Source organism: Salvia splendens, chromosome 6, assembly GCF_004379255.2.
Source record: "Salvia splendens isolate huo1 chromosome 6, SspV2, whole genome shotgun sequence".
Taxonomy (NCBI): domain Eukaryota; kingdom Viridiplantae; phylum Streptophyta; class Magnoliopsida; order Lamiales; family Lamiaceae; genus Salvia; species Salvia splendens.
The window spans coordinates 12,785,845-12,811,123 of NC_056037.1; the positions used below are offsets into that span (position 1 = coordinate 12,785,845).

At 35.9% G+C, this 25,279-nt stretch overlaps 4 protein-coding genes across 7 annotated transcripts; 1 reads left to right on the top strand and 3 right to left on the bottom strand.

Moving 5' to 3' along the window:
* Nucleotides 1–894: 894 nt before the first annotated feature.
* On the bottom strand, nucleotides 895–2,317 carry LOC121808811. Its single transcript, XM_042209385.1, has 5 exons — nucleotides 1,966–2,317; nucleotides 1,761–1,845; nucleotides 1,493–1,667; nucleotides 1,288–1,433; nucleotides 895–1,234 (listed from the first exon to the last, which is right to left on the bottom strand). Exons 1-5 carry the CDS (start codon nucleotides 2,315–2,317, stop codon nucleotides 895–897), a joined length of 1,098 nt encoding a protein of 365 aa, XP_042065319.1.
* A 4,797-nt stretch (nucleotides 2,318–7,114) lies between these two features.
* Nucleotides 7,115–7,962, top strand: LOC121807234. The gene is made up of 2 exons (XM_042207452.1): nucleotides 7,115–7,544; nucleotides 7,629–7,962. Exons 1-2 carry the CDS (start codon nucleotides 7,330–7,332, stop codon nucleotides 7,846–7,848), a joined length of 435 nt encoding a protein of 144 aa, XP_042063386.1. The 5' UTR covers nucleotides 7,115–7,329; the 3' UTR covers nucleotides 7,849–7,962.
* An 8,294-nt stretch (nucleotides 7,963–16,256) lies between these two features.
* Nucleotides 16,257–18,209, bottom strand: LOC121809381 (profilin-like). Its single transcript, XM_042209964.1, has 4 exons — nucleotides 17,970–18,209; nucleotides 17,069–17,206; nucleotides 16,625–16,767; nucleotides 16,257–16,519 (listed from the first exon to the last, which is right to left on the bottom strand). The coding sequence occupies exons 1-3, from the start codon at nucleotides 18,090–18,092 to the stop codon at nucleotides 16,633–16,635; spliced, it is 396 nt and encodes a 131-aa protein (XP_042065898.1). The 5' UTR covers nucleotides 18,093–18,209; the 3' UTR covers nucleotides 16,257–16,519; nucleotides 16,625–16,632.
* Nucleotides 18,210–21,562: 3,353 nt separating this feature from the next.
* Nucleotides 21,563–23,405, bottom strand: LOC121809522 (profilin-like). 4 transcript variants are annotated; one of them, XM_042210214.1, is made up of 4 exons: nucleotides 23,194–23,405; nucleotides 22,338–22,475; nucleotides 21,898–22,040; nucleotides 21,563–21,788 (listed from the first exon to the last, which is right to left on the bottom strand). In XM_042210214.1, exons 1-3 carry the CDS (start codon nucleotides 23,314–23,316, stop codon nucleotides 21,906–21,908), a joined length of 396 nt encoding a protein of 131 aa, XP_042066148.1. In that variant the 5' UTR covers nucleotides 23,317–23,405; the 3' UTR covers nucleotides 21,563–21,788; nucleotides 21,898–21,905. The 4 variants fall into 4 exon arrangements, with proteins under 4 accessions (XP_042066148.1, XP_042066149.1, XP_042066146.1 ...); XM_042210215.1 differs by having other exon boundaries at nucleotides 21,894–22,040; XM_042210212.1 differs by having other exon boundaries at nucleotides 21,563–21,793; nucleotides 23,194–23,404.
* Between the last annotated feature and the right edge of the window lie 1,874 nt (nucleotides 23,406–25,279).

Sequence of the window (25,279 nt, forward strand, 5' to 3'; positions counted from 1 at the left end):
GAGAAATGTTTGCGATCTTGCTGCCTAGGTTTTTGGATCTAATCTAAGTATGTTATCCCTCAAATTCCTATATTTCGGCTGATGATTTGTGTTTGGATGTTGTGGTTGGTCGATGGGTTGGAGGCTGGGGGTTTGGATAGATTTAAGGTTTTGAGACTGGGGGTTTAGATGGGTTTGGAGGCTTAGATGGATAATGGGTTTGGAGGCTGGATGTTGTGGGTGTTGATGGATTTGGAGGCTGGGGGTTTGGATTGTTCTTTACACTGGAGGCTGTGGGGTTGGATGCCATGTTTGATGTTTACATTGGAGACTGTGGGTTTGGAGGATGTGGGAATGAAGGCTTTGGTTTTTGCATGATGCTGCTATTGTGATTGTGATGAATGGTTATGCTGCTTGTGTTGCTCATACTGAGGCTTTTGCATTGTTTGTTGTGTCTGATGTGTTCTGTGTTATGATGTTGTATGGTTTGCTGATGCTTGTGTGGTCCCTGTGATGATTTTGTTGTGTTGCATGTTGCTGAGTTGTTCTTATTAATAAGCCACCCATGTTCTATGGTTAGGAGGCTTATCTGTCCATGATTTACACATGCTATCTGAGGGATTGAGCTTAAAAAACCATACACATTCATGATATAAACACTTGCACATTACAAGTCACCCCTTTACATGGTTAGGAGACTGTTATGTGTGATATGGACCCTTAGAAGCCACCCCTATACAGGTTTGGAGGCTGCTCTATGATGAAAGATTTCTGAGGGATTAGGATTTTAGAAGCCACCCCTACATTGGTTTGGAGGCTTTACAAAATGACAAAAACAGTTGAATAGCATAAGCCACACCTAATTCTGAGGCTTACTCAACCAACTGACAAAAAGTATGATTCCTACATGATTACTTATAAGCCCACAGCTTCTGTGACACCTGAGATATCATAATTTGTACTCACATCTTGCTCTGGCTGTTGGAGGTATGCCACAGCTGCCTTCACAACTCCTTCTTCAACCTCTAATGCTTGTGGCAGTGTCCCCATCCTTGCTAACCTCTCTTTATTCATGTGTGGAGTCTTGTATCCATTGCACCCTTGCACCTTAAGAATCCCAGTTAGACAATCTTGTAGAGTAAGGAAAACATTATTGAGTGTGTATGGGCTAAGTTCATCAAATGAGCTATGCACATTCCTCAACAACTCATCCACTCCCTTAGCCACCTTATCATCCTGTAGAGATTGGATTGCTCTAAAATATCCAAATCCAACACATTGCAATCTGGGGATTGTGGTGGTTGGCACCTGATGTGAAACTTGAATCCATCTGAGGATGCTACTGCCAGAAAGTCAGCATCATTGTGGTGTATATGAGGCTTGGTATTGTCTTGTTGTATGAATATCTCCTTGCTCATATTCTCTGGCCATTTTGTCTTGATTGCTGGTATGATCTACACAAATATGATATGTTACTATGTGATTGTATACATAAAGAAATCAGAAAGTGTACCTTCTGAATTAGGCATGCTCTCATCACTTCCTTGTTAACTGATTGAATTGGCTTTGTCTCCAGAGTGCCTCTTGGTCTGTTCTTGGACTTCCTCTTTGCTGGCTCCATAGTTGTGAATGGAAATATGGCTATTTTTCCATCAAAAATTACTTCTCCATTTTCTGCAAAATGTGGCCTACACACAGCACACATAAACATTACTTTTGTGATGAACCTCTTTGACTTACATGCTCTGTAAGGCTCTGTTTCACCTGGCAGCAGGTAGTACCTTTCTGAGGTCTTAGTCACGTAAAACCATTTTTCATCTATGTGCACCACATTGTGCATTGGGTGATATTTTAGCATACCATTGGCTATGAGGGGTTGAATATGGCTTAGACTCCATCTCATTCTGGCAACTTTGTTTCAAGAAGTAAGTATAGGCTTTATGGCATTTGTGTGTGGCCTTAGTTGGTGTCCTTTCACAAACCTACCAACTATGCTCTTGCTTACATCAAGTTTATAAGCAAGCTTACGGATGTTAGATCTCTCAAGAACTGACAGCTCTCTTACCTTGGCAGCATCAAGCTGGAATTTGTCTTTGTGCTCATATCCCTTAACTCTGCCTCTTATGTTGACAGGTACTCCACTCTGAATTTGGAGTTTTGCTTCTACCCAAATTCTCTGGGCTGTCTTCCTGCTAACATCAAACTGTGTTGCTGCCTTTTGAATAGCTCCATGTGGTACTTCTCCTGCCTTGCTCCATTGCAGCAGTGTCTGTACTAGCAGATTTTTTTTGCTGGTTGGTATTATACGTGAGTCTCTTCCAGCAGGCTCCTCCTCCATAGCCCAGTGATGAAAACTTTCTGAGGGCACTAGTTCTACAAAACTGAAGTTGTAGTTAGATGTAGTCCTATTATAGCTATGTTTAGCTTGAAATTCCCTCCATATTGTGTGTTGTAAATTGTGTTCCCTCCATTAGTTTGAATTGTTTTCCCTCTTTGGAGTAGGTAGTTGAGGTATGGCCTCTCAACATGTATGGTATAGGGTGCTAGCCCTATCATTTGGAAATGCAGAGACATGGTTGTATGTATGTGATCCATATTTGTGTGGTTTTGAAGAATTTTCACTTCACTGCATTTGAACATATGTTTGCAGGGTGATATCCCCAAAAATTTCTCATTCATTGTTACTCACAGATTTTCTAATCACATTAATTATTTAACCACATTAATTATCGTATTAATCCATTTAATCACATTCACTTTGTAATCACAACATTAAGTAATCACAATAATTAGTTAACCACGTTAATTTCGCATTACTCCTTTTAAGCGCAACATTAATTAATCACACATGTGATTAATCACAAATGTAATTAATCACACTAATTATTTCACCACATTATTTTTGCATTACTCCTCTTATTCACAGATTTTTTAATCACAATACTTGTGTAATCACACAATTAATTAATCACATTAATTATCGAACCAAATTAATGTTGCATTAATCCTTTAATAACCTTAATTAGTTTATGCCATTAATTATTTAATCACACCTCATTTCAACAACAATAAACGAAATGCATCCATGCGGGACCCACACTCCACTACACTCCTTCATTTAATACAAAGTCAAACAACTCCTTAAAACCCGTGCCCGGTCAAACCGGGACGAATTTTGGGGGACGGAGGGAGTATTATTTTTACTGAGTAATGGAGTATATTCTACTTTCAATTTACTTATCTACTTACTGGGTGTTATTCTTGCAATTACAATTTAATTACATAAGGCTCTAATGTACTGCTAACTTGCTATAATGTTGTTGACCAGAATATCTCTTCTGAATCGACTAAACCCTATTTATTCAATGTGATGCAATAATGGTGTTGATTTTTCGAATCTTTATTATTACATGTCATTTTCAATAATAATTAGCAATCTTTATTAATCTTAAAAATGATCAAAAAAACTTAAATTTTACTCCATATAATTCTCTTGATTTAAAATATTTTTCGCAAACCATATATTCTTCCAAATTTAGCAGCTAACTTTATCCATCTAAAAGAATTTGTTTTCTCTTAACACTAAACCATAATTACAACTATACAAGAAATGGAACATAAATAACAAACGATCAGCCCTAAAAAATCATCTACATATTCTATATTCTGTATTGTGTCTATTATATATAAATATGTACAACAAATTAGATGAGTTGAGGACGTTAATGTTGTTGTTCGACCCGGCTACGCCGAAGTATAAGCATGTCAGATCCAGAGCCGATGGTCAGCGACTGCTTCGAGGATCATCGTCGGGTGGTTGCCCTTGCATCCACTAGTGAATTGGCCTCTCCACGCAATCGGACAATTCTTCCACTGTCAGTGCATACAGTCGATGCTCCCTAGCATCCCAGGAAAGCCGTGCGCCGTCTCGTGCAATCTGTGGCAGTCGGCTTGCGCAAATATGTGTCATCGTAGGCCTCCACAACTCCCCTACAAAATCTCCTCAGGCACTCCCGGCCTGTTGTATCCCCGACGTGGAGGTACTCGTCGAAGATGTCCGCCGTGGTGCCGTAGGCCAACTGACGGATTGCAGCCGTGCACTTTTGTAACGGTGTAAGGCCGGGTCTGCCGATGCCGTCTTCCCGATACGTCATGTATTCATCACGTGACGACAACGTCCGGACAATGCTGAGGAAAAGGTAACGCTGCATTCTAAACCGGCGGCGGAAAACAGTCGGTCCCCACCGTGGTTGATCGGCAAAATAGTCTGCAACCAGACGTTGGTGAGCTGTCGCGTGGTCGCGTCGGACAGACGTCCGACGTCGAATAAGCCTGTGGATCTGCTCCGCCGCCGCCTCCTCGCACTGCATTTCGACTAATCATTCCGCCATGGCCTCTTCAACTGCTGCATCTAAGGCTTCCGAGGTCGAACTACCTGACTCTGAGGAACTAGAACTTGTGGTCTCGTCGTCGTGGTTCATTTTGGTATGCGAGAGAGGTAGAAATGTGAGAGATGAGCGAATGAGAGAGACGAGATGTTCGTATGAACAAGTGAATGAGAAACGAGGTTTAAATAGACAAAATTCGGAAAAAAATATCAAAAACGCATGCCATCGTCCGCGCCCATCGTCCGCCTAGCCCACAATGGGGCGCCCGATGGCGCGGACGATGCATCGGGCGTGGGCGTAGGGCGCGGATGATGGCGGGTACCCACAATGGAGGCATCGTCCGCGGAAGAAGCGCGGACGATGGCCGCCATCGGGCGCCCCATTGTGGGTGCCCTTAGCAATGGGGGCGCGCCCTATGCACCGCCACGTCATCATTTTTATCCTTCTACCCTCCCATCTGCAGTGGGGCTCCCTAAGGCGCGCCCTATGCATTTTCTTTTATTTGAATATTTAAATGCTGAGAAAAAGGTAACGCGGCATTCTAAACCGGCGGTGGAAAACAGTCGGTCCCCACCGTGGTTGAATATTTAAATGACTCTGAGGAACTAGAACTACTGTCGTCGTCGTGGTTCATGTTGGTATGTGAGAGAGGTAGAAATGTGAGAGATGAGAGAAATGAGAGATGCAAGATGTTCGTATGAACAAGTGAATGACAAACGAGGTTTAAATAGACAAAATTCGGAAAAAAATAAATCAAAAACGTGTGCCATCGTCCGCGCCTATCGTCTGCCGAGCCCACAATGGTGCCCGATGCCGCGGACGATGGCACGCGTTTTTTATTTATTTTTTTCCGAATTTTGTCTATATAAACCTCGTTTCTCATTCACTTGTTCATACGAACATCTCGCCTCTCTTATCTCTCACATTTCTACCTCTCTCACATACCAAAATGAACCACGACGACGACACTAGTTCTAGTTCTATCTAGACAGGCCTCAATGCGCAACCAACAAGACCATGCTCAGCTCATGAAAGACATGATTGAAGAAGTGTGGGCCCGTAACCGCCGTCGCTGAGTTTGCGTATTTTTTTAATTCGTATTGTAATGTATTAATTCGTAGGAGGATAAAAATGATGACGTGGCGGTGCATAGGGCGCGCCTTAGGGCGCCCCATTGCTAATGGCCTAAGTATAACAACTAATATAAGTCGATCTATATTTCATGAATCATAGGCTAAAAACTCTGATTTGGATTATTTTGATTCACATATATTTCATGAATCATAATTCATAGGCTAAAAACTCTGATTGGGATTATTTTGATTCACACTTACTCTATATTCATAGTAGGAGTATTATTCACGTCACAAAACTTTAAAAATAAAAGTTATACACGAACACCTGAAAATCACAATCCATGTTCCTTACTTAGTATTAAAAAAAATGGATATTAGTCCCTAAGTCATTAACTATGTCCAAATTATGATATTTCTCATCAACTTTAAAATTAGTATCACACATTTTATATTTTGTTTGTTACTATTTATCAATCCAGCACAACCAAAATAAAATATCTTTGGTGAAAAACTTATTATATGCATATAATTGTAAAATATTTATGATTTTTTAGATTTTTTTAATGTTCGTGACGAGTAGGATAAAAAATCAAGTAGAAACTATGTTGATACTAAGATAAAAAAAATAAAAAAAAATAAAATGCACATAAATTAGTCGGACATGGTGATTAAACTGCCATGAAAAATAATAAACAAAACTCAAAATTTATAATATTTAAGACCAATTTCGTAGAAAATACAAAATTTGCAAACTTTATGATTATAGACTATTATCCCTTAAAAACTGAACATTTGGATTGAAGAAAGCGAAGTAGATTGGACCCTATTTTGGGCCAGACTGGCAACCTAAATACGCATATATGATTTATTTTGAAGCCCAATGCACCAATTCGGCTTATGGGCTGCACTGGCCCGGCCCACCTCACAGAAAAATAGGATTAAGCACTGAGATAATCAACTGAGCTAGATGAAAATTTAAATCCACCTGATTTTCAGGCAGCCATTGATAGTTTACCCTTATTGGATTGTTTTCGTTTTTGTTAGATGAGATTGGATGACTGGAAACACGTCTATCATATCTTATACACGTATGATTTATTTACTCCGATGTGGTTTTTTTGCAATATTGTTAATAATGCCTGCCCATTTAATTAATTTGCAGTTCTTTTCTCAATTATCACACAACATTTAAACTCCAATTCTAGATATGCATACTATATAAGATACGTCGTGATTTGATTTTTCATAATCCTTATTTTTTCCCTCTTTTTTCCCGTCTTTACGGGATTCTAAATTTCATCTTTGGTCTTTACTTAAAATCTCGGTATTTCAGGAAAAGAATATTCTAGACTGCTAAGGCAATAAAATCGCGGCGGCAGTTTTAAATTTTTAATTAGGTAGTGCAAACAATAATATAATTAAACAGCAAATCCATAAATATATTACTCCATGGTGATTAATTGCGCCGAATATATTACTAATTGATTTAGGTAGGGCCATTGTCAATTAAGGCAGTAAATTGGAGTGGAAAAAACATTAAAGAGGCAGCCATGTCGTTGAAACAGCGCCAAGATTGTGACTTTAAATGCAAAGGTGGTGGTGACTCGGATTTGGATTTGCTCAAAAACCAACCTTATCCACTCTTCCTTTTATTATTGGACAATGGAAAAGGTAAATAATTCAAGCCATATGAAAATGACTCATCTCTCTTCTCCTCGCAAATACCCATTCAACTACAGCCCACACACAACATATATTATCCCTCTCCACAAAAATAATCATTAAAAATTGCAGCAGCTTAATTATATCCTCTTTAAATCAGACAACCCCAAGGCGTATATATACTTAGTGCTTGCTGCTAGGGCTCAAACACACACCATATTTTCATGTCAATTTTGATTTCAATGGAATTGGAAAAGGAAAAGTGTGGGCAAGTTAGGTGGGAAGATATGAAGAAAGATGAGAATTGGGAATCCATGGAGTCTTGTTCCTCCTTGAGTGATTCAGCTTCAGCAGAAGAAGAGGAGGATGATGCAACAACTTCTTCATCTTCCTCTTCACTCTTTGAATTCACTGACCTCATGGCTCAACTCCCCATCAAGTAAGTTGTTACTTTGAAAACGCATTCAAATTAAGGAAGTGGATAGTAATAAAAAAAAATGATGATGCATTATAATTTGTTCAGGAGGGGTCTGTCCAAGTTCTATAATGGAAGATCAGAGAGTTTTGGGTCGTTGAGGAGTGTGGAGAGTGTGGAAGATCTAAAGAAGAAGGAGAGGTGCAGGAATAGTAAAAGAATGAAATTGTGCAAGAGCTATGGAAATCGCCACAGCCTTAGCCCAAACCCTACCATTGCCAAGAGATCATCATCGCCCAACCCTACATATGCGATCCCTCTAGTTTAATTTCGATTGAAATATGCAGATATGTTCAGCTTTATAAATTTTGTGATCTACATTTTGTCCTTATTTGTTGACATTGTTGTGGAAATCAATATACAAATTTAGCCAGGTGACTAATAGTAGTTTTCTTGAGCTTCAGTTTTCTGTTCACACCTGGCATGGGCAGCCGGCCAACCTCTTTTTTTTTACCAATTTTTGTTTAACTCTAATTTAAATAATTATTAACTCAAAATTTAATAATATATTAGTATTAAATTAGTAAATTCAATTAAAATTGATACTGTCTCACTTTACTTGAGTTGTACCCAGTACTATTTTTGTATTGTCCTACTGTAGTTGGAGTTTTTTTTTTTCAAAAAACAACATATATCATCTCTCTTATTTTATCTTGTCTCTTACTTTATTGTCTATTTATCTCTCTTTTTTCCAATTCCTACTTTATTTTATCATCACTTAATTTACTTAACACATTTTTCTTTAAACCCGTATACAAAGGAAATGCTTCTAATCTCGCTTTTAAGATAGTATGTATACGTAGAGAAAAATGAGTGATAGTAGAATGTGAGTCCGATTACTATTGTGTGCTGTGTGCTAGATACTGAAAAAAGTAACTAGGTGTTAGGACAATAATAATAACAATCAAAATAATTAGAAAGCAAAAACATTAGGTCATCTGCAACGCTGTCTCTTATCCGTCCCTTAAATTACTATTCATGGGTCCCACTGTACTTTTTTACTTCATCTCTTAACTAAGGGACGGAACCTGCAACCCTCCATCTCTTATCCATCCCTTAACCGTCTCTTAAATTACTATTCATTCAATTTCATTTTTTATTTTTATTTCCAACCAAATTCAATTAATAAAAACACACGTCATTAAATAAAATAAAATTACAACATAAAATAAAAATACAACTTAAAATTCAAAAAATAAAAAAAACTCATAATTAAAATCCTAAAAAAAATTACATAATTTAAAGTACAATTTTATAGAAAATTAAAAACTACTCCGCCGGCGAATCATCCCCCGAAGGCGGTGGAGGTGCACTGAAGCCACCTGGAGGCGGAATACCAAGTTGTCTTGCCATAAACTCAATTCCGACAAGATAGGCTTGGTATTGGGGAGGCGTCATGCGGGAAGTGTCCGCCATTGTGGCAGTCATGTACATGGACATTGGGGAGTTCGAGGGTGCCCCCGAGCCCGCCTGGCTTGATTCGGCTCGGCCCCTCCTCCCTCTAGCCGCCTTCGCCGCATTTCTCCCTTGCGGCCGACGGCGCCCACGGGAGGACCCCCCGGCATCGTCTGTCGTGCCCTTAACCTCCAGCGAGGCAAACTCTTGTGCGGCGCTGCCCGAACCGTGCTCACTAGATGAGTATTGGCCACCCGCCGTGTGCTTCATGCGCTTCGGGGTCGAGCCCAAGCTGGACCGGACACCGCCGGCTCACCTTTCCTCGTCTTTGACGACCTCCCAAACATCGACATGTTTGAATTGTTTAGCGGTGTCGTCGAAGTAGACTCACAAAGCCGACCTCAGAATGTCGACTCTCGTGGCTCCGCTTTGGTAATTAGCCGCTTCACTCTTGTAGATGGCGCAGAATTTTTTGACCTCTCTGTCGACTCGGTCAAAGTGAGCGCGGAGCATCTTATATGTGCGGCGGCGGGACCCCTTCGGCTTAATCTCGTGGTAGGCCTCGGTGACTTTTCCCTGAAGCACTTCCGGGATTGTTGATTCCCGACGATGGGATTGTACGAGACGCTGATCTAGGCGTTGTACACCGCCAATGTTTCTTTGGGGCTGCACGGATGCCGGCCTAGATCCTCCTCCTCCTCGTCCGCCTCCGCATCCTCCCTGGAGCTTCCACCGCCTTGGCCTTCTTCCGGAGTGGGTTCAACGGAATAATCCTCCCGAATCTGGGATAATGTCACACCCGCACTACCTAAGGATAGTATAGTATGGAAATTCGTGACTAAAAGGGAAGGGTTAAGAGAAGTGGGGATGAGAAATAGGGATGAGCAATAACAAGTACAAATTCAAACGAGAGATTTATCAAAATATCATGTACTACATCCTGGAATACTTGAGTAGGAGTTTATATAGGATCAAAAGACACCGTTATGATGCAAAATAGGATTAGTAGTTATAGCTTTCACAGCGGAAGTAAACAACATGGTTTCATGTATAGAGACATAAACCTCAGAGGTATTACTATATCAAACTCAAAAGAACTTTCTCTCAACACCCTTGCGTTTTGCAGCTCAACCTGCACATTTAGAAACACATAAAGAGCTGAGTGCAGGAGTACTCAATGAACACCGTGCCAAAAGATACAATTATACATTTGAAAGTATTGTCAGTCATCACAACAACACTCATGGATTTTTACTTAAAAGGCCCGAGCTTGCTAAAATTCTATGTTCAACCGCGGTCTAAGTTCCTTTACCATATCTTAACATTTGTGTACCGGGAAGGTGGCCACCTTCCACGACGGTCACATGACCGGCCAACGACTCACGGTCCATTTGTGCACACTAGTCCAAGCAAGGTTTGCAGCCTTACTTGAACCCGAATTCGTTTATAATATATTTGGCATAACCAAGGCAGATAGGCACAAATCATTTATGACGGGACAATAACATTTGACGAGCATGAGTTCGGATTTTCACCAAAACTCATCTCGAAATTACTTTGGGATTTTTATCCACATTAGTATGTAGGATAGAAAGCTCACTTTATTTACTTTCCAATTATTAGGAAAAGATCCTTCGTTTCCCGTCGTTACTTTCTTCGTAAATCTCCCTTCTTGGTGTTGCTTCTTGTTTCACTTCAAATCCTGGTATATGAGTTATATCTCCATGTTTTATTGTTTGGTGAAAGAGGTATATTTGTAGATGGAAGTTTCATATATATATATATATATATATAAGTGTTCATGGACAACGTGTACTATTTGACTAATCAATCCTACTCTTAGCTTTGATGAGTACACAAAATTTGACTAAGCAATTCTACACTTAGCTTATGACTCATCAAAGCTATACTTGGCATAAAATTATAATTTTTTATTAATTAATTAATTTATTATTATTTTTCTTAAAGTTGGGAAAATGAGGGACACATACATATTTATATACAAAATTTGGATGTTACACGTAGCTTAGGCATAATTGATTTATATGGAGCTTTCAAACATACATATGCAAAAGTTATATATTTTTTTTCTTTTTTTGGGGTTAATATTTTATTTGAGTTAAGAATTTATTATAATTGGTGGCGACAACTTCGACAACTAACACTTGACAACGAAACTTTCTACATGGCTCGCCCTGAACTCACAACTTTATCATAGAACTACATAAGGTTTCAAGTTCATAAAAACCAAAATTCAGTTTTCGATTGTTATTTATATACATATTTAGTCGTCACCTCTTATATTTATAATATCAAAGTTCGGGTCGTCAAAGATAATCCCTGCGAATACCTCGGGGCAGAGGGACGGGGGTATGCATCCACATCAAAATGGGGTGGTTAATACCCCCCGGCGTCGACGAACCCTGGGTGCCGGCGTCGACGAACCGGAACCACCACCCATGACATTGTACATGCCCCCCAGTCACCGAACGCGTTGATGTCGAACCTGCCGGAGCCGCCACCGCCAGAGTTTCCGTCGCCAGACATTTTGTGATGAGAGGTTAGATGAAAATTGGAGAGGAAATGGAGATGATTTGGGAAGAATAGATGTGTATTTGTGTGTGAAATGAGGATGAATTAGGAGTATTTAAAAATAAAAAATATAAAAATAAAAGAAAAAACGGTAGTATTAACGGTAATATTACCTTTTTCGTTTTTTATTTTTTTTTTATTCAAATTTTTTTTAAAAAAATGATTTATTGCGTCAGCGTGACGATGCCCACTCGCGGGCCGGCGAGTGGGCGTCACGCATGGTGCCGGAGCGCACCACGTCGCTCTGGCACGTGGCGAGACGTCTCGGTGGGACAGAACGCTCGGCGGGCTGGGGACGAGACGGGGCGCTGCAACGCGTTACGCCGCCGTCTCGTCCCGGCGTGACGGATTACGGGCCACCTGCGTGACGCGTTGCGGGTGGCCTTAACAAGTGAAGGTTGAACTATTGCTCTGACAAAAAGTAATTATTCAGGTGGATGATTCCACGCCCTTCCAGTTAAAAGAACGATATTTGAGCCCAAAAGTCTGTAAATCCTTGAAGTCCTTCAAGTAAAAAATACTCAGTCCCCTAAAAATTCCTTGAGGTCCTTTTTCAGTTCGTATTTTAAAAATAGAAATTTTCTTCATTTTTCATTAAAACACTTTTAAATCTATTTCTCTTTTATTTTGTAGATTTTGCATTAAAACTAATGTCGTTTCAAATGTTCTTATTTTTAGGGTATGGAGGGAGTATGTAAAGTCTTGAAAAATTTGTTCTTTTTAAGTCTATTCTACTCTACTCTTGTTTCTGAAATACAACATTAAAATAAACTAGTATTAACACCCGTGTTATGCACGGGAAATAAGAGTTTCAAAAAATGAATACAAGATATAATAAATATATAGAAAATAAGAATTCGAAGCAATGTTAAGATTTAAAAAAATAGAAATGTACTTATCTTGTATCACTCTAAATGAAGAATTTACTACTCCCTAATGAATTGAAAATTTGTGCAATTTTAATTTAAAACTTATTGGAGTAAAAAACAATAAAATTAATGATAAAAAAAATATGTGTGACTAATGATCAAATGGTATGAGTTAATTAGAATAAGATATACAAAGAAAGAAAATATGTGTGAGTAAAGATTTTTATTGATAGTGCTCGCAAGTCATTAATCCAAATATAAAGTAAATTAATATATAAATTTAATAGCTTAATTTAAACAAAATAATTTGAAAAATATATATGGAATATTAAACATATCCACATTAAATATATGTTAATTTAAATCATAAACATTTAAAACTTCTTTGAGAAGTCAAGTTAGAAAATTTGTACTCCAATATTCACATTTTAGTTGACTATTTATTTCTTTCGTTTTGTTTCACACCATAGCATAACTTGATATACATGCCAAAGACTAGACGAATTTTTTATATTGGAAAGAATAAATTTCTTACTTCCCGCCACATATATGTATAAAAAGTAAATTATCACTTAAAATAACGATAATATTTTATGCATCTTGTTTGTTTTGAAATATGATAATTTACACTACTCTTTATATTAAGAGGTTATACAAACTTTATAAGTTAGATTTAATTTTAAATATATATAATTTCATCTTATTCTGTAGTTTAATCTATGAACTTAGTAGTATTGTTTAATTAATTAGAGGCGAATTGAAATATACGAACTAAAAACTTTAATTGAGTAAATATAGGACGAAAATTGTAAACATTATATATTTGTGTTGTCGTTTAGCTTGTGAACTAATTCGGAGAAAAAGTATTGCAATAAAGGATTATATCTCAAATTTAATCTAAATAAATGGAAAGCAAACTAAAATCTCTAGCACAATTCCAATTTTAACCCAAATATAAGGCTAATTAGTATAAAAATTTAATAATTTAATTATAAAAAAAATTAATGGTAGTAAACTATTTAAATGCGTTTTAAAACTTCTTCAAGAAGCTAGCATTTTATTGGACCATCATTGTCCAATTATTTTTTCCTTCAAAAATTATTTTTGAATAGAAGAAATTCCATCTTTCCATTTTCCCTTCAAAATGGACATGAAGATCTTTTCACTCAACTTGCATTTTAGATTAGGATAGATTAACTGAATAAAAACGTATCGCAAAATTCCTGATAAATATTCTCCAAAGTGTCACTCAAGTATAATCTTTTGAGTGAACTACACCAGATCCATGAACCATGCAATTTGCATGCAAATGGTACCTAAACTTTGAAAATATCATGGGTAGTCTTTGAACTAAGGTGTAATCACATTGTTGATACTTTTTCACTATTCATCATAATTTTGCACCAAAAATGCCCCCCAAGACATGAAGGGCATTTATGAACTTTTATTTTTAGGTACTGAATTTGATATTTTCTTTATCTCTCTATTACTACATATAATATTTTCTTATAGTTTGAGTACCTAAAATAATATTATTCACTTCACTTTTTCAATCACTTTATGTCTGATCATCTTTCTCTCTCTTTCTCTAACATTTTTAGAAACTAAATAATTAAAATAAAAAATAATGCTATGAAATTCTTGAATATGAAATAAAATTTAAACTATAAATTTAATCATCAAAATAACTTGTAGCTAAATTTAATTTTGATTCTGATTCGATTATTTTTCTAATACTAAATATTAAAAAAATAAGAATTAATTAAAAATTAAGAATCAGTTTTAATTAAAAAAATCAATTTTTAATATTAAAAAAATAATCAAATCACAATCAAAATTAAATTTTGCTATATATTATTTTAATAATACAAATAATTTAAATTTTTATAATTAATATATTTAAGAATTTCATATTATTTTTTATTTTAATTTTTTACTTCCTAGAAGTTTTAGAGAAAGAGAGAGGAAGAAGTGACATAAAATGAAATAAATAATAGTATCATTTTAGGTATTCAAACTATAAGAAAATATCATATTTAATACTAGAGAGATAAAGAAAATATCAAATTCAGTACCTAGATATGAAAGTAAAAAAATGTTCTTCATGCCTTGGGGGCATTTTAGGTGTAAAATTGTACTCCCTCTGTCCCAGATAAGATGACACATTTTTTTCGCACTTGTTTTGAAAAAATGATGATAAATAGTTAAAATAGAGAAAAAATAAAGTAAGTTAGAGAATATTGTAGAAGACACTATCTTCTATATTTATCCTTTTTACTTTATTTTCTCTCGACTTTAACTATTTATTATCTTTTTTCTAGAACATGTGAAAAAAAGGAATGTGTCATCTTAAATGGGACGGAGGGAGTAATGAATAGTGAAAAAGTACCATAAATGTGATTACACCTTAGTTCAGAGACTACCTACGATATTTTTAAAGTTTAGGTACCATTTGCGTGCAAAACGCATAGTTCACGGGCCATTTGCGTAGTTCACTCTAATCTTTATCTGATTTTTAATTATTGGGCTCCTGTTACTGAGTTGGGTTTGAGAATTCTTGTACATATGTTCAATTTTTCTTATAGCATCTGCAATAGTGGATGTCTCGACAGACGTCCGACCGTCGAGCCGGTCGTCCATCGGGGACGTTCGCTATTGCAGCGGAAGAGGCGGACGCGGACATTCCTTGCGGACAAGAGGTCGTCCGCGGGTTTCAGCGGACGTCCGTCGTGACGTCCGCTATTGCGGTGACACGATGGACGTTCCAGCGAACGTCCCAAATTTTGATTTTTTTTAAAACTCTGTAAATACGGCTCGTTGCAAACTCTATATATACGGCTCGTTGCAAACTCTATAGCGGCAAACTATACAGATTCAAGGCATAACATGTACTTTGTTTGAATCGTTTTTTGGTTTGGGATGATTTTTTTGGTGAACTATGTATTTTTTAAAATTTAAATATGTATGTTTTTTTTAAATAAAATGGTTGCATTTTTTCCGTATTCGCGTCGAAATTTTAATTCCTTAAAATTGCATATTTGTGAATTTTGATTATAGTGGATGTTCGCTGGGATGTCCTTGGGGATGTCCGCTATTGTGGAGTGAATATCCTTATGACGTGGTAGTGCTGTAGGATATCTTTCTGACGTGACATGAGGTGTTTTTGAGATGTCTGTCGGGGCATCCGTTCTGTTGCGGATGCTCATGTATTACCAATAGAAGAAATGTGTAGTATGAAAGCACACTCTTTGTTCAGAAGACCGTCTTGTCAGAAACTACATCCGTACTTTAAAAACATCAATTTTTGAAATAGTATGAGTAATACTACTATTATTTTAATTATTTTAATTCTTTAAGTTTAAGGAAATCAAGTTAATCATGCAAATCTTATTATGTCAATCCAAAATAATATGCGTCGTTAATAAAAGATATATTTAAGTTTGGAGATAGCAGATCTATTCAAAAGATATCACTAATTGAATTCAAAAGATATTCAGCAAAAAAAACTAATTTACAATTTAGAAATTATAAACTAAAAATGAAAAATACAATCACTATTTTCAGTCGAAACCACAAATTTCAATGAGAATTCACGACTACTTTGAAGAAATTTACCAAAGATAATAGACACCAAAAATTTCATTGAGAATTCATTGCAAATTTTGTGAAAAAAAGTACGTTTTCCCAGTTTTTTTATAAATATAATCAATCCGGTACAATATCATTTTCAAATTAGTAATGTAACGGTCCAACAATATCGACAATTAGACGAATTGGTTCAGCGCTTGCAATAAAATCAAATAATGTGACAATCAAAAAATGAATATATGAAAGCCAACTAACTCTGTATTTGCAAAAACGTTTATAAAAATTGAACATCCACTGGAAGAACCAAACAAAAATACATAATTTACTCGCATGGAATCATAGCAGTTTTCATAACCAGAGAATTCAAAAGACAAAGCCTGTTCAAATTTAGGCAGAGATGGCATCTATCATTTCTGAAACACCAAACTCATTTCGGTCACAACCAACAACACCCACAACTCCGAAATACCGTGTACAAGATGAAGACAACGCTGGCTGAAAAGCATTTGGAAAGCAGCAGACAAGTTTCAAGGTCAATACAAGTTCATCAAGGTTAACAGTTAAGTGAAAATATAACAATGCCAGAGGACAACTACTTACCATAACAATTAGAGACCCTGTTCAATAAGATAGTCACCAATCTTCTCAACAACCATGTTGCACTGCCCCGGAGTCATCGGCTCATCATATATACCAATGATCAAGGCCAAAGTGGTCTTTTTGATGGTGGCACCACCAGATCCCTAAACAAACACAAATAATATCCATTCAAAGAAAGAACGCAACTTATCATTACAGGGTGTCACAACATAACATTTCAAGCGTGGGAGATCTACTTTCAAAAATGGGACACCCCACCCCTCCTAAGAAGGAAAGAAAAATAAGTAACCCTAATTAGCTGGCAATGTAATAGGATCTCATCATCAGGCCAGTAATGTAAAGCCATTGGACATGCTACCCACAACTTGAAGACTCTTGAAATACGTTAGATAAATCCATGATTAACAAATTTGAAGATTAGAATCAGATATTAGATGACAATACCTTCTTCCCTCGGATAACTGCACCAGGCTCGCCTTGAATCACCATGTATTTAGTTCCCCCAATGTACAATCCAGTAGGAGCCAGTGAACCGGGATTATCAAAGTCATTCATGATAGCTGTTACCTCCTCAGGCTTGAACTGCACGAGCATTCAATAATTCAAATCAAGCATAAGAAATCAGCATCAGTCACTAACCAATTTACTATGCAGATAACAGAGAGGCAAAATGCAAGGAACAAGTTTAGTGCATCAGAAACTGCTCAGATAGAAAGGTCAATATGTTCTCCTTCAAACTGTTTCTACATCTTTGAGTATCCTTTATAACAGAGTTTGTGTATATATCAGTCAAAAACGATTATCAGGTTCTCTCAATGGAAAACGGATCTAAAGATTCCCGATCAACGTCAATTTCTCAATGAAATGGTGCTCAAACAACAAGAAAAATAACACCAATCTAAATCAGGTCTAAAAATTATCCAATTACAAATACAGATGCAAACGGATACGAACAACACTACCAAGTACTTTAAACTGAACGGAAACAAAGCTACTATTGAGCAGACAGCAAAATTATCAAACAGTCGCCGACAATAACAAATCAAACTATATACCAGAAATTAAAACAATCATCAACAACTGAACGCATAGTCCCTAGTCAGATCAAGAAATAAAATGACAAATCAAAGTAAACAAAGAAATTATCCATCAGATCCACAAATTCAACTAAATCAAATGATTATAAAAAACTGCAAATTTACCGTAATACTAAATCAAAGCATAACCAGGGGAAAAAATCGACACAGTCAATATTAAAGTAACGGATCTCCACTGAAGCAGCTAAACAGATAAAAATCAAGAGAAAACACGAATCGATACTTAAGATCCGAAAATTGAAGCAGACCTGTGGGAAGTTGGAGCTCTGGGCCCAGACGCTGCCATCGTGGCCGACGATGGCGGAAGAAGTGAGGTGGCAGCCGTCAACATCGGCCATCAAGTGGTCGTCTATGTATGATTGCCACGACATGGTTGCGATGAAGAAGCGAAGATAGAAACAGAGTAATGTGGTGTGTGTAGAAAGAGAGAGGGGATAAAATGATAGCGTGAAACCAACGAAATGAGAATGGTGCGGTGGACTTTCCTGCAATCACCACTTTTTATGCTCGAGGTCTGAGCAAAATCTCTTCATCCGTAATGACCGTTTTGCCCCACAGCTCTTTTTTACTCCCTCCGTCCCCACCACAAGTGATGGAGTTCTTTTGGGCACGAGATTTAAGAAAATGATATATATTGAATTAAAGTGAAGAGAATAAAGTATGAAATGAGGAAAAAGTAAGAGAGAGGGAATAAAGTAAGAGAGAGTTAAGTTTTGTTTTTTGTTAAAAAAAGAAATTGATCACCTGTAATGGGACAATCAAAAATGGAAAGTTGATCACTTGTGATGAGACGGAGGGAGTACGTACGCATTATGATCTTGCTGCAATGATTTCGTCAACATAGTGAACAATGCGGTAGCTAAACTATTAGTTTTGTACGTTAATGGTTTCTAAAATTTAAATATCATGGATAGTTTCTAGACTAAAGTATAATCAATCTTGGCACTTTTTTACTATTCATCACGAATTTGTACAAAAAATATCCGCAATGCATAGATGATATTTTTGGATTTTCATATTTAGGTAAGGGAAATGATATTTTCTCCATCTCTTTCTAGTATTGAATATGATATTTTCTTATAGTTTGAGTACCCGAAATACTTCACTTTTTGAATCACTGTATGTCCTTTTTGAATCACTATATGTCAAATCATCTTTCTATCTCTTTCTCTTAAACTTTTAAAAATTAAAAAAAATAAAAAACACTATATAATTCTTAAATATATTAATTATAAAAATTAAAATTATAAATTTAATTAGGGATGTCAATCGGACCGGCCCTACTCGGTTGCGGGCCAATCGGGTGCGGGCTAGTCGGGTTGTGATTTCTTTCGGGTTATGAAAGTTCGACCCTAACCCTAAAAGCTCGGATTTCGGGCTAGCCCTGCGGGTTAATCGGGTTTCAACCGATAAGAATAAAATGCGAACAATCCAATAAATCATGATAAAAATTAGTTATATTTATAAAAAAATAAAATATTTAATTATGATAAATTTAAGATATATGCTTAAACTCAATCATAAATATGATCAAATACTAATATTTGAGATATTTCGTGAAATTTTAATGCATGTTTTAGAAATTTAAATATTTTTTAGTAAGTTTAATTTATTTAATAATTATAATATTAATAAAAATTCAATATATAATTTGTATATTTAATAAAAAATGAAAGTTATTTATATCATAAAATTAGTCAATGAAGTGTCGAATTAGGATTAGAAAAACAGAATAATTGAAATTTTATCGGGTTTTTGGGTCTGGCCCTAACAGGTTGCGGGTTTATCGGGGTGTGGGCTTATCGGGTTTTAATTTTATCGGGCTATAAATTCCGCCCCTAACCCTGTAAATTTTGCGGGCTATTCGGGCCAGCCTACGGGTTGCGGGCTACACTGACATCCCTAAATTTAATTATTAAAATAACTTTTAGTTAAATTTAATTTTGATTGTGATTCGATTTTTTTAATATTAAACATTAAAAATTTGGGTTTTTATAATTTGAGTCCGTAAAATGATAGTATATTTCACCTCACTTTTTCATTTATAATTTGAGTCCCTAAAATGATAGTATATTTCACCTCACTTTTTCAATCACTTTACGTCGGATGCTCTTTCTTTCTATTTGTCTTATACTATTATAATGTAAAAAATTAAAATAAAAATACTATGGATTCTTAAATATATTATTATAAAAATTAAAATTATAAAATTATAAATTTAATTATCAAAATAATTTTTAGCTATTATTTAATTTTGCTGGTGATTTCATTATTTATTTAATATTAAAAAAATATTTTTTTTAATTAATCCTAAATTTCTAATATTAAAAACTTAAAATCGAATCACATATCTTTCAGTAGATAACAACTAAGATATTTCTCAAATCACATACCGTTATCAATTTATCTGTCCCATCATAAATAACTCACTTTCCATTATATACCTGATTTCTAAAAATAGAAAAAATATTATAGTATCCATTATTTTTACTATATTTACACAAAGTAATGCTACATAAAATTCCAAGTCTTCCAATTAATAAATCATCTTTCTTAAAGTTTTCCAATAAATAAATCATCTTAAAACAAAATAAGTTTAAAAACTAATTGGAATACAATAACAATAGTAAATGTCAAAAGATTTTGATCAAAGAAATAATAATTAGTAATGATATTTCATAGAGAAAATATTCAGTGGTCAAGACATACCACTTGACAATATGATGTGGTATATCCACTCAATGAATTTATGACAAATGGAGAGCCAAATAAGGGAATTAACAAATGTAAATTTAAATATACTCATAATTCTAAAGTATTCTATAATACTGAAAATTTTCCAAAAAAATTTTAGGGTATAATTAACAGTTTTTAATATTTAATTTTTTCTTAATACAGTAGCATGTAAGAAATTCGAGACTTTTTTCAAAAATTATGAAATGCTATTAAATATTCTTTATAACATAATATTAGAATTTTCTTAACAATTTATGATTAGAATTGTGCAATATGATTAATATCTTCATTATAAGATCCACGTAGTCAATATTTATTAAATTAAATCCAATATCGTGAATATATGAATGTATTTCTTAGTTATAGATTATTATTTTTTTAGAATATTCATTTACGTGTATTATGTATATACATGAGATGCCCATAAATTTTTAGGAAAGTTTCCATATTTTACAATTAGTATAAATTAAACTAAAATATAAACGATTATATAGTTTATAAACTAAACAAACTATATGAAAAATTCTATTCATAAATTATTATGTTATAAATAATATTTAATATTATTTCATAAATTTTTTTAAAAAATCTTGAATTTCTTACATGCTATTAAGAAAAAATTAAATATTAAAAACGGTTAGTTATACCCTAGCAATTTTTTGGGAATTTTCAGTATTATAGTACTATATTTTAGATTTATTGGTAGATTTAGATTTACATTTGCTAGTTTCCATATATAACTCTCCATTTGTCATAAATTCATTTGCTAGTTTCCATATATAACTTTCCATTTGTCATAAATTCATTGAGTGGACATACCACATCATATTGCCAAGTGGTATGTCTTAACCATTGAATATTTTCTCTATTTCATATGAGTACATCCTCACAAATATATTATTACTGCTTAATTAAAAATTATAAAAGGGAATTGCAAATAATATACTCTCATGTTTAATAAATATAATTTCGTACAATATCATTTTCAAATGATTGTATTATAATAGTCCTACAATATTGACAATTAGACGAATCGTTTCGGCGCTTGCAATAAAATGAAATACTATGTGACAATCAATAAAGAATACTATGATAGCCAACTCTGTATTTGCAAAGACGTTTATAAAATCGAACATCCATTGGAAGAACCAACCAAAAATACACAATTTACTCGCATGGAAATATAGCAGTTTTCATAACCAGAAAATCCAAAGACAACCCTGTTTAAATTTATGCAGAGATGCCATCTATTTCTGAAACACCAAACTCATTTCTGTCACAACCAAGAACACCCACAACTTCAGAATACCGTGTACAAGATGGCGACAACACTGCACTGAAAAGCATTTCAAAAGCAGCAAACAAGTTTCAAGGTTAATGCAAGTTCATCAAAGTTCACAGTTAAGTGAAAAGATAAGAATGGTTGAGAGAACTACTTGCCGTGACAATTAGAGACCCTGTTCAATAAGATAGTCACCAATCTTCTCAACAACCATGTTGCACTGCCCCGGAGTCATCGGCTCATCATATATACCGATGATCAAGGCCAAAGTGGTCTTTTTGATGGTGGCACCACCAGATCCCTAAACAAACACAAACAATATCCATTTAAAGAATGAATGCAACATATCACTACAGGCTGTCACAACATATAGAAAGTTACATTTCAATCGTGGGAGATCTACTTTCCAAATGGGACACCACCCCCTCCCAAGAAGAAAAGAAGAATAAGTAACCCTAATTAGCTGGCAATGTAATATTGGATCTTATCATCAGGCCAGTAATGTAAAGCCATTAGACATGCTACCCACAACTTCAAGACTCCTAAAATGCGATAGATAAATTCATGATTAACAAATTTGAAGATTAGATGACAATACCTTCTTCCCTCGGATAACTGCACCAGGCTCGCCTTGAATCACCATGTATTTAGTTCCCCCAACGTACAATCCAGTAGGAGCCAGTGAACCGGGATTATCAAAGTCATTCATGATAGCTGTTACCTCCTCAGTCTTAAACTACACGAACATTCAAATATTTAAATTACGCAACAGAAATCAGCATCAGTCACAAACCAATTTACCATGCAGATAACAGGCAGCAAAAATGCAACAAACAATTTTAAAGCATCCAAAACTGTTGGGATAGAACGGTTAATATGTTCTCCTTCAAACTGTTTCTACAACATCGAGTATCCTTTAACAGAATTTATGAGTATATATCAGTCCAAAACTATTACTATCAAATTCTCTCAATGGAAAACGGATCAGCAGATTCACGATCAAAATCACTCTCTCAATGAAACGGTGGTTAAACAACAAGGAAAATAACACCAAGTACTTTAAATTGAACGGACTACAGAGCAGAGAGCAAAATTATCAAACAGTCGCCGACAACTACTCTAATACCATCAAAACAATCATCCACAACTGAACGCATCGCTGCTAAAAAGATCAAGAAGTAAACTGTCAAATCAAAGTAAACAAAGCAATTATCCAACAGATCCGCAAATTCAAATAAATCAAATGATTTAAATTAACGGAAAATGTACCCTAATACTAAATCAAAGCATAACCAAATCGACACAATCAGTAGTAGAGTAACGAATCTCCTCAGTCACAAGCAGCTAAGCAGTTCAAAATCAAGGGAAAACACCAATCGATTATTCAGATCCGAAAATTGAAGCAATAAAAGGAGTAGAAAATCCTTAGCAGGAGTGAGAAAAGGATGGCAGACCTGTGGAAAGTTGGAGCTCTGGGCCCAGACGCTGCCGTCGTGGCCGACGATGGCGGAGGAAGTGAGGTGGCAGCCGTCAACATCGGCCATCAAGTGGTCGTCTATGTATGATTGCCACGACATGGTGGCGATGGAGAAGCGAAGATAGAAACAGAGAATGTGGTGTGTGTAGAAAGAGAATGATAGTGTGAAACCAACGGAAATGGGGAATCATGCGGTGGACTTTCCTGCAGTCATCACGTTTTATGCTTGAGGTCTGCGCAAAATCTCCTAATCAGTAATTACCGTTTTGCCCCTCCATTCTTTTTGGTCATCACCTCTATTTTACAATTTTTTGATTTGTTTATAAGAGCATATGAAACGCTACGCAGTCCAATCTCAGCTCGGATTTGTCCCGGCAGGATGAGCCAGCGACTGACAGGTGTTGCAGATGCGTCGCCCCGTCCCATGGCGCAAGATGGAGGGGTGGTTGGTGAACGAAGCAACAACAACGAAAAGGTGACTAGAGATCAAGCAAAGGAACATCCGAATCATGTCAAAGTCGTACCGGTTGATTAGCATTATATTTCACGGCGATTATGGCCGACATTTCCCATATGACGCCGATCCAATTAAGCGCATATATCCAAACAATGGAGTTAATGAGGGTTCAATTGGGATTGCCGCTAGTGTCGTCATCTCCATTTAGACATGCCCACGGTTCGTAAACCGGCGGTTCCGATTTCGAGAAATGTGGAACCGGAACCGAACCGTGAGGCTATTTCACGGTTCCGGTTTCGGTTCGAAAACCGGCGGTTCCGGTTCCGGTTCCGAACCGCCGGTTTTCTGACTGTTTTTACGGTTTTTCACGGTTTCGAACCGCCCTTTCCGGCGGTTTTTCGCAGTTCTGGATAGATTTCACGGTTTTCCAACGGTTTTTCACGGTTCCGGTTTGGAACCATCCAGAACATGCGGTTCCGGCACGGTTTCGGTTCATAAAATTTGGAACCGGAACCGGCCCACGGTTCAAAATATGGCGGTTCCGGTTCAAGAAAAAAGTCACGGTTCACAAAAGTCACGGTTAACCGCCGGAACCGAAAACCTTGGGCATCTCTATCTCCATTGAGAGGGTAGTTCTTTAGGATTTAAAATGTGTAATTTCTAAATTTCTAGGATTTTAATTATGTACTCTCTCGATCTCATAAGAGTATGCACTCTTTCTTTTTTAGGCTGTCCCATAAAAGTATGCACTTTTTAAGTTTGAAAACTTTTTTCTCTATATTGAGGTGAAACCCATTCTCTACTAACAATACTTTAACTAATTTTTCCTTTTATTTCTCTCTTACTTTACCAATTATGCATTAAAACTCATGCCCAACTAAAAGTGCATACTTTTATACGACGGAGAGAGTATTTTTCATTTATGCAAGGTTTTTATTAAGGATTTGAATTTATAATTTCAACCTTATTTTTATTCAGTTATATATTTTGATTTTGATAATCAATTTATTTATTTATTTATTTTTAAAATTGTCAAACTTTAAAATAATAAAAAAACTAAATTTCCTACTACCCCAAAAACGCTATTGACCTTTATTTTCAAAAAACTAATTTATTTTTCCATTTTTTCTTCCTAAATGAATCTATAAATGCTCCATTCTTGGCCTCATTTTTCTTACACAAAAAAATCTCTCTCTTAGAGCATCCACAATAGGAAGAACTTCCCCACGTACTAATACTAAGACTTCCCAAAAACACCTTCTGCCACGTCAGTAGGACTTCTCACCGCACTGCCACATCACTAGGACATCCCACTGCACAATAGTGGACAAGCACTAGGACATCCCAACAAGCAAATTCACATTTTATATACGGAATTTAAATACGGAATTAAATATGGAATTAAAAATTAGACACGAATACGGGGAAAATGCGAACATTTTATATAAATAAAAAAACATACATAATAAAAAAATACATAGTTCACAAAGAAAAAAAAAACATCTCAAAGCTTCGACACACGCGGTCCCCCTCTCACTCGTCTTCGTCCCCTAGGCCAGTCGCGGCGGCATCAGAGTCCCCAGAGGCTCCCTCACTGCCCATGGGT

What these genes read in the sequence shown, in the direction of transcription:
- LOC121808811 (XM_042209385.1), bottom strand. Translation starts at nt 2,317, where the DNA reads ATGGAGGAGGAGCCTGCTGGAAGAGACTCACGTATAATACCAACCAGC. An exon ending in GTGACTAAGACCTCAGAAAG is followed by an intron (nt 1,668 to 1,760) that starts GTACTACCTGCT and finishes TGCTGTGTGTAG; the next exon opens with GCCACATTTTGCAGAAAATG. An exon ending in GAGCATGCCTAATTCAGAAG is followed by an intron (nt 1,434 to 1,492) that starts GTACACTTTCTG and finishes ATATTTGTGTAG; the next exon opens with ATCATACCAGCAATCAAGAC.
- LOC121809522 (XM_042210214.1), bottom strand. Translation starts at nt 23,316, where the DNA reads ATGTCGTGGCAATCATACATAGACGACCACTTGATGGCCGATGTTGAC. An exon ending in AGAGCTCCAACTTTCCACAG is followed by an intron (nt 22,476 to 23,193) that starts GTCTGCCATCCT and finishes ATGTTCGTGTAG; the next exon opens with TTTAAGACTGAGGAGGTAAC. An exon ending in CAGTTATCCGAGGGAAGAAG is followed by an intron (nt 22,041 to 22,337) that starts GTATTGTCATCT and finishes GTGTTTGTTTAG; the next exon opens with GGATCTGGTGGTGCCACCAT.
- LOC121809381 (XM_042209964.1), bottom strand. Translation starts at nt 18,092, where the DNA reads ATGTCGTGGCAATCATACATAGACGACCACTTGATGGCCGATGTTGAC. An exon ending in AGAGCTCCAACTTCCCACAG is followed by an intron (nt 17,207 to 17,969) that starts GTCTGCTTCAAT and finishes ATGCTCGTGCAG; the next exon opens with TTCAAGCCTGAGGAGGTAAC. An exon ending in CAGTTATCCGAGGGAAGAAG is followed by an intron (nt 16,768 to 17,068) that starts GTATTGTCATCT and finishes GTGTTTGTTTAG; the next exon opens with GGATCTGGTGGTGCCACCAT.
- LOC121807234 (XM_042207452.1), top strand. Translation starts at nt 7,330, where the DNA reads ATGTCAATTTTGATTTCAATGGAATTGGAAAAGGAAAAGTGTGGGCAA. An exon ending in ATGGCTCAACTCCCCATCAA is followed by an intron (nt 7,545 to 7,628) that starts GTAAGTTGTTAC and finishes TAATTTGTTCAG; the next exon opens with GAGGGGTCTGTCCAAGTTCT.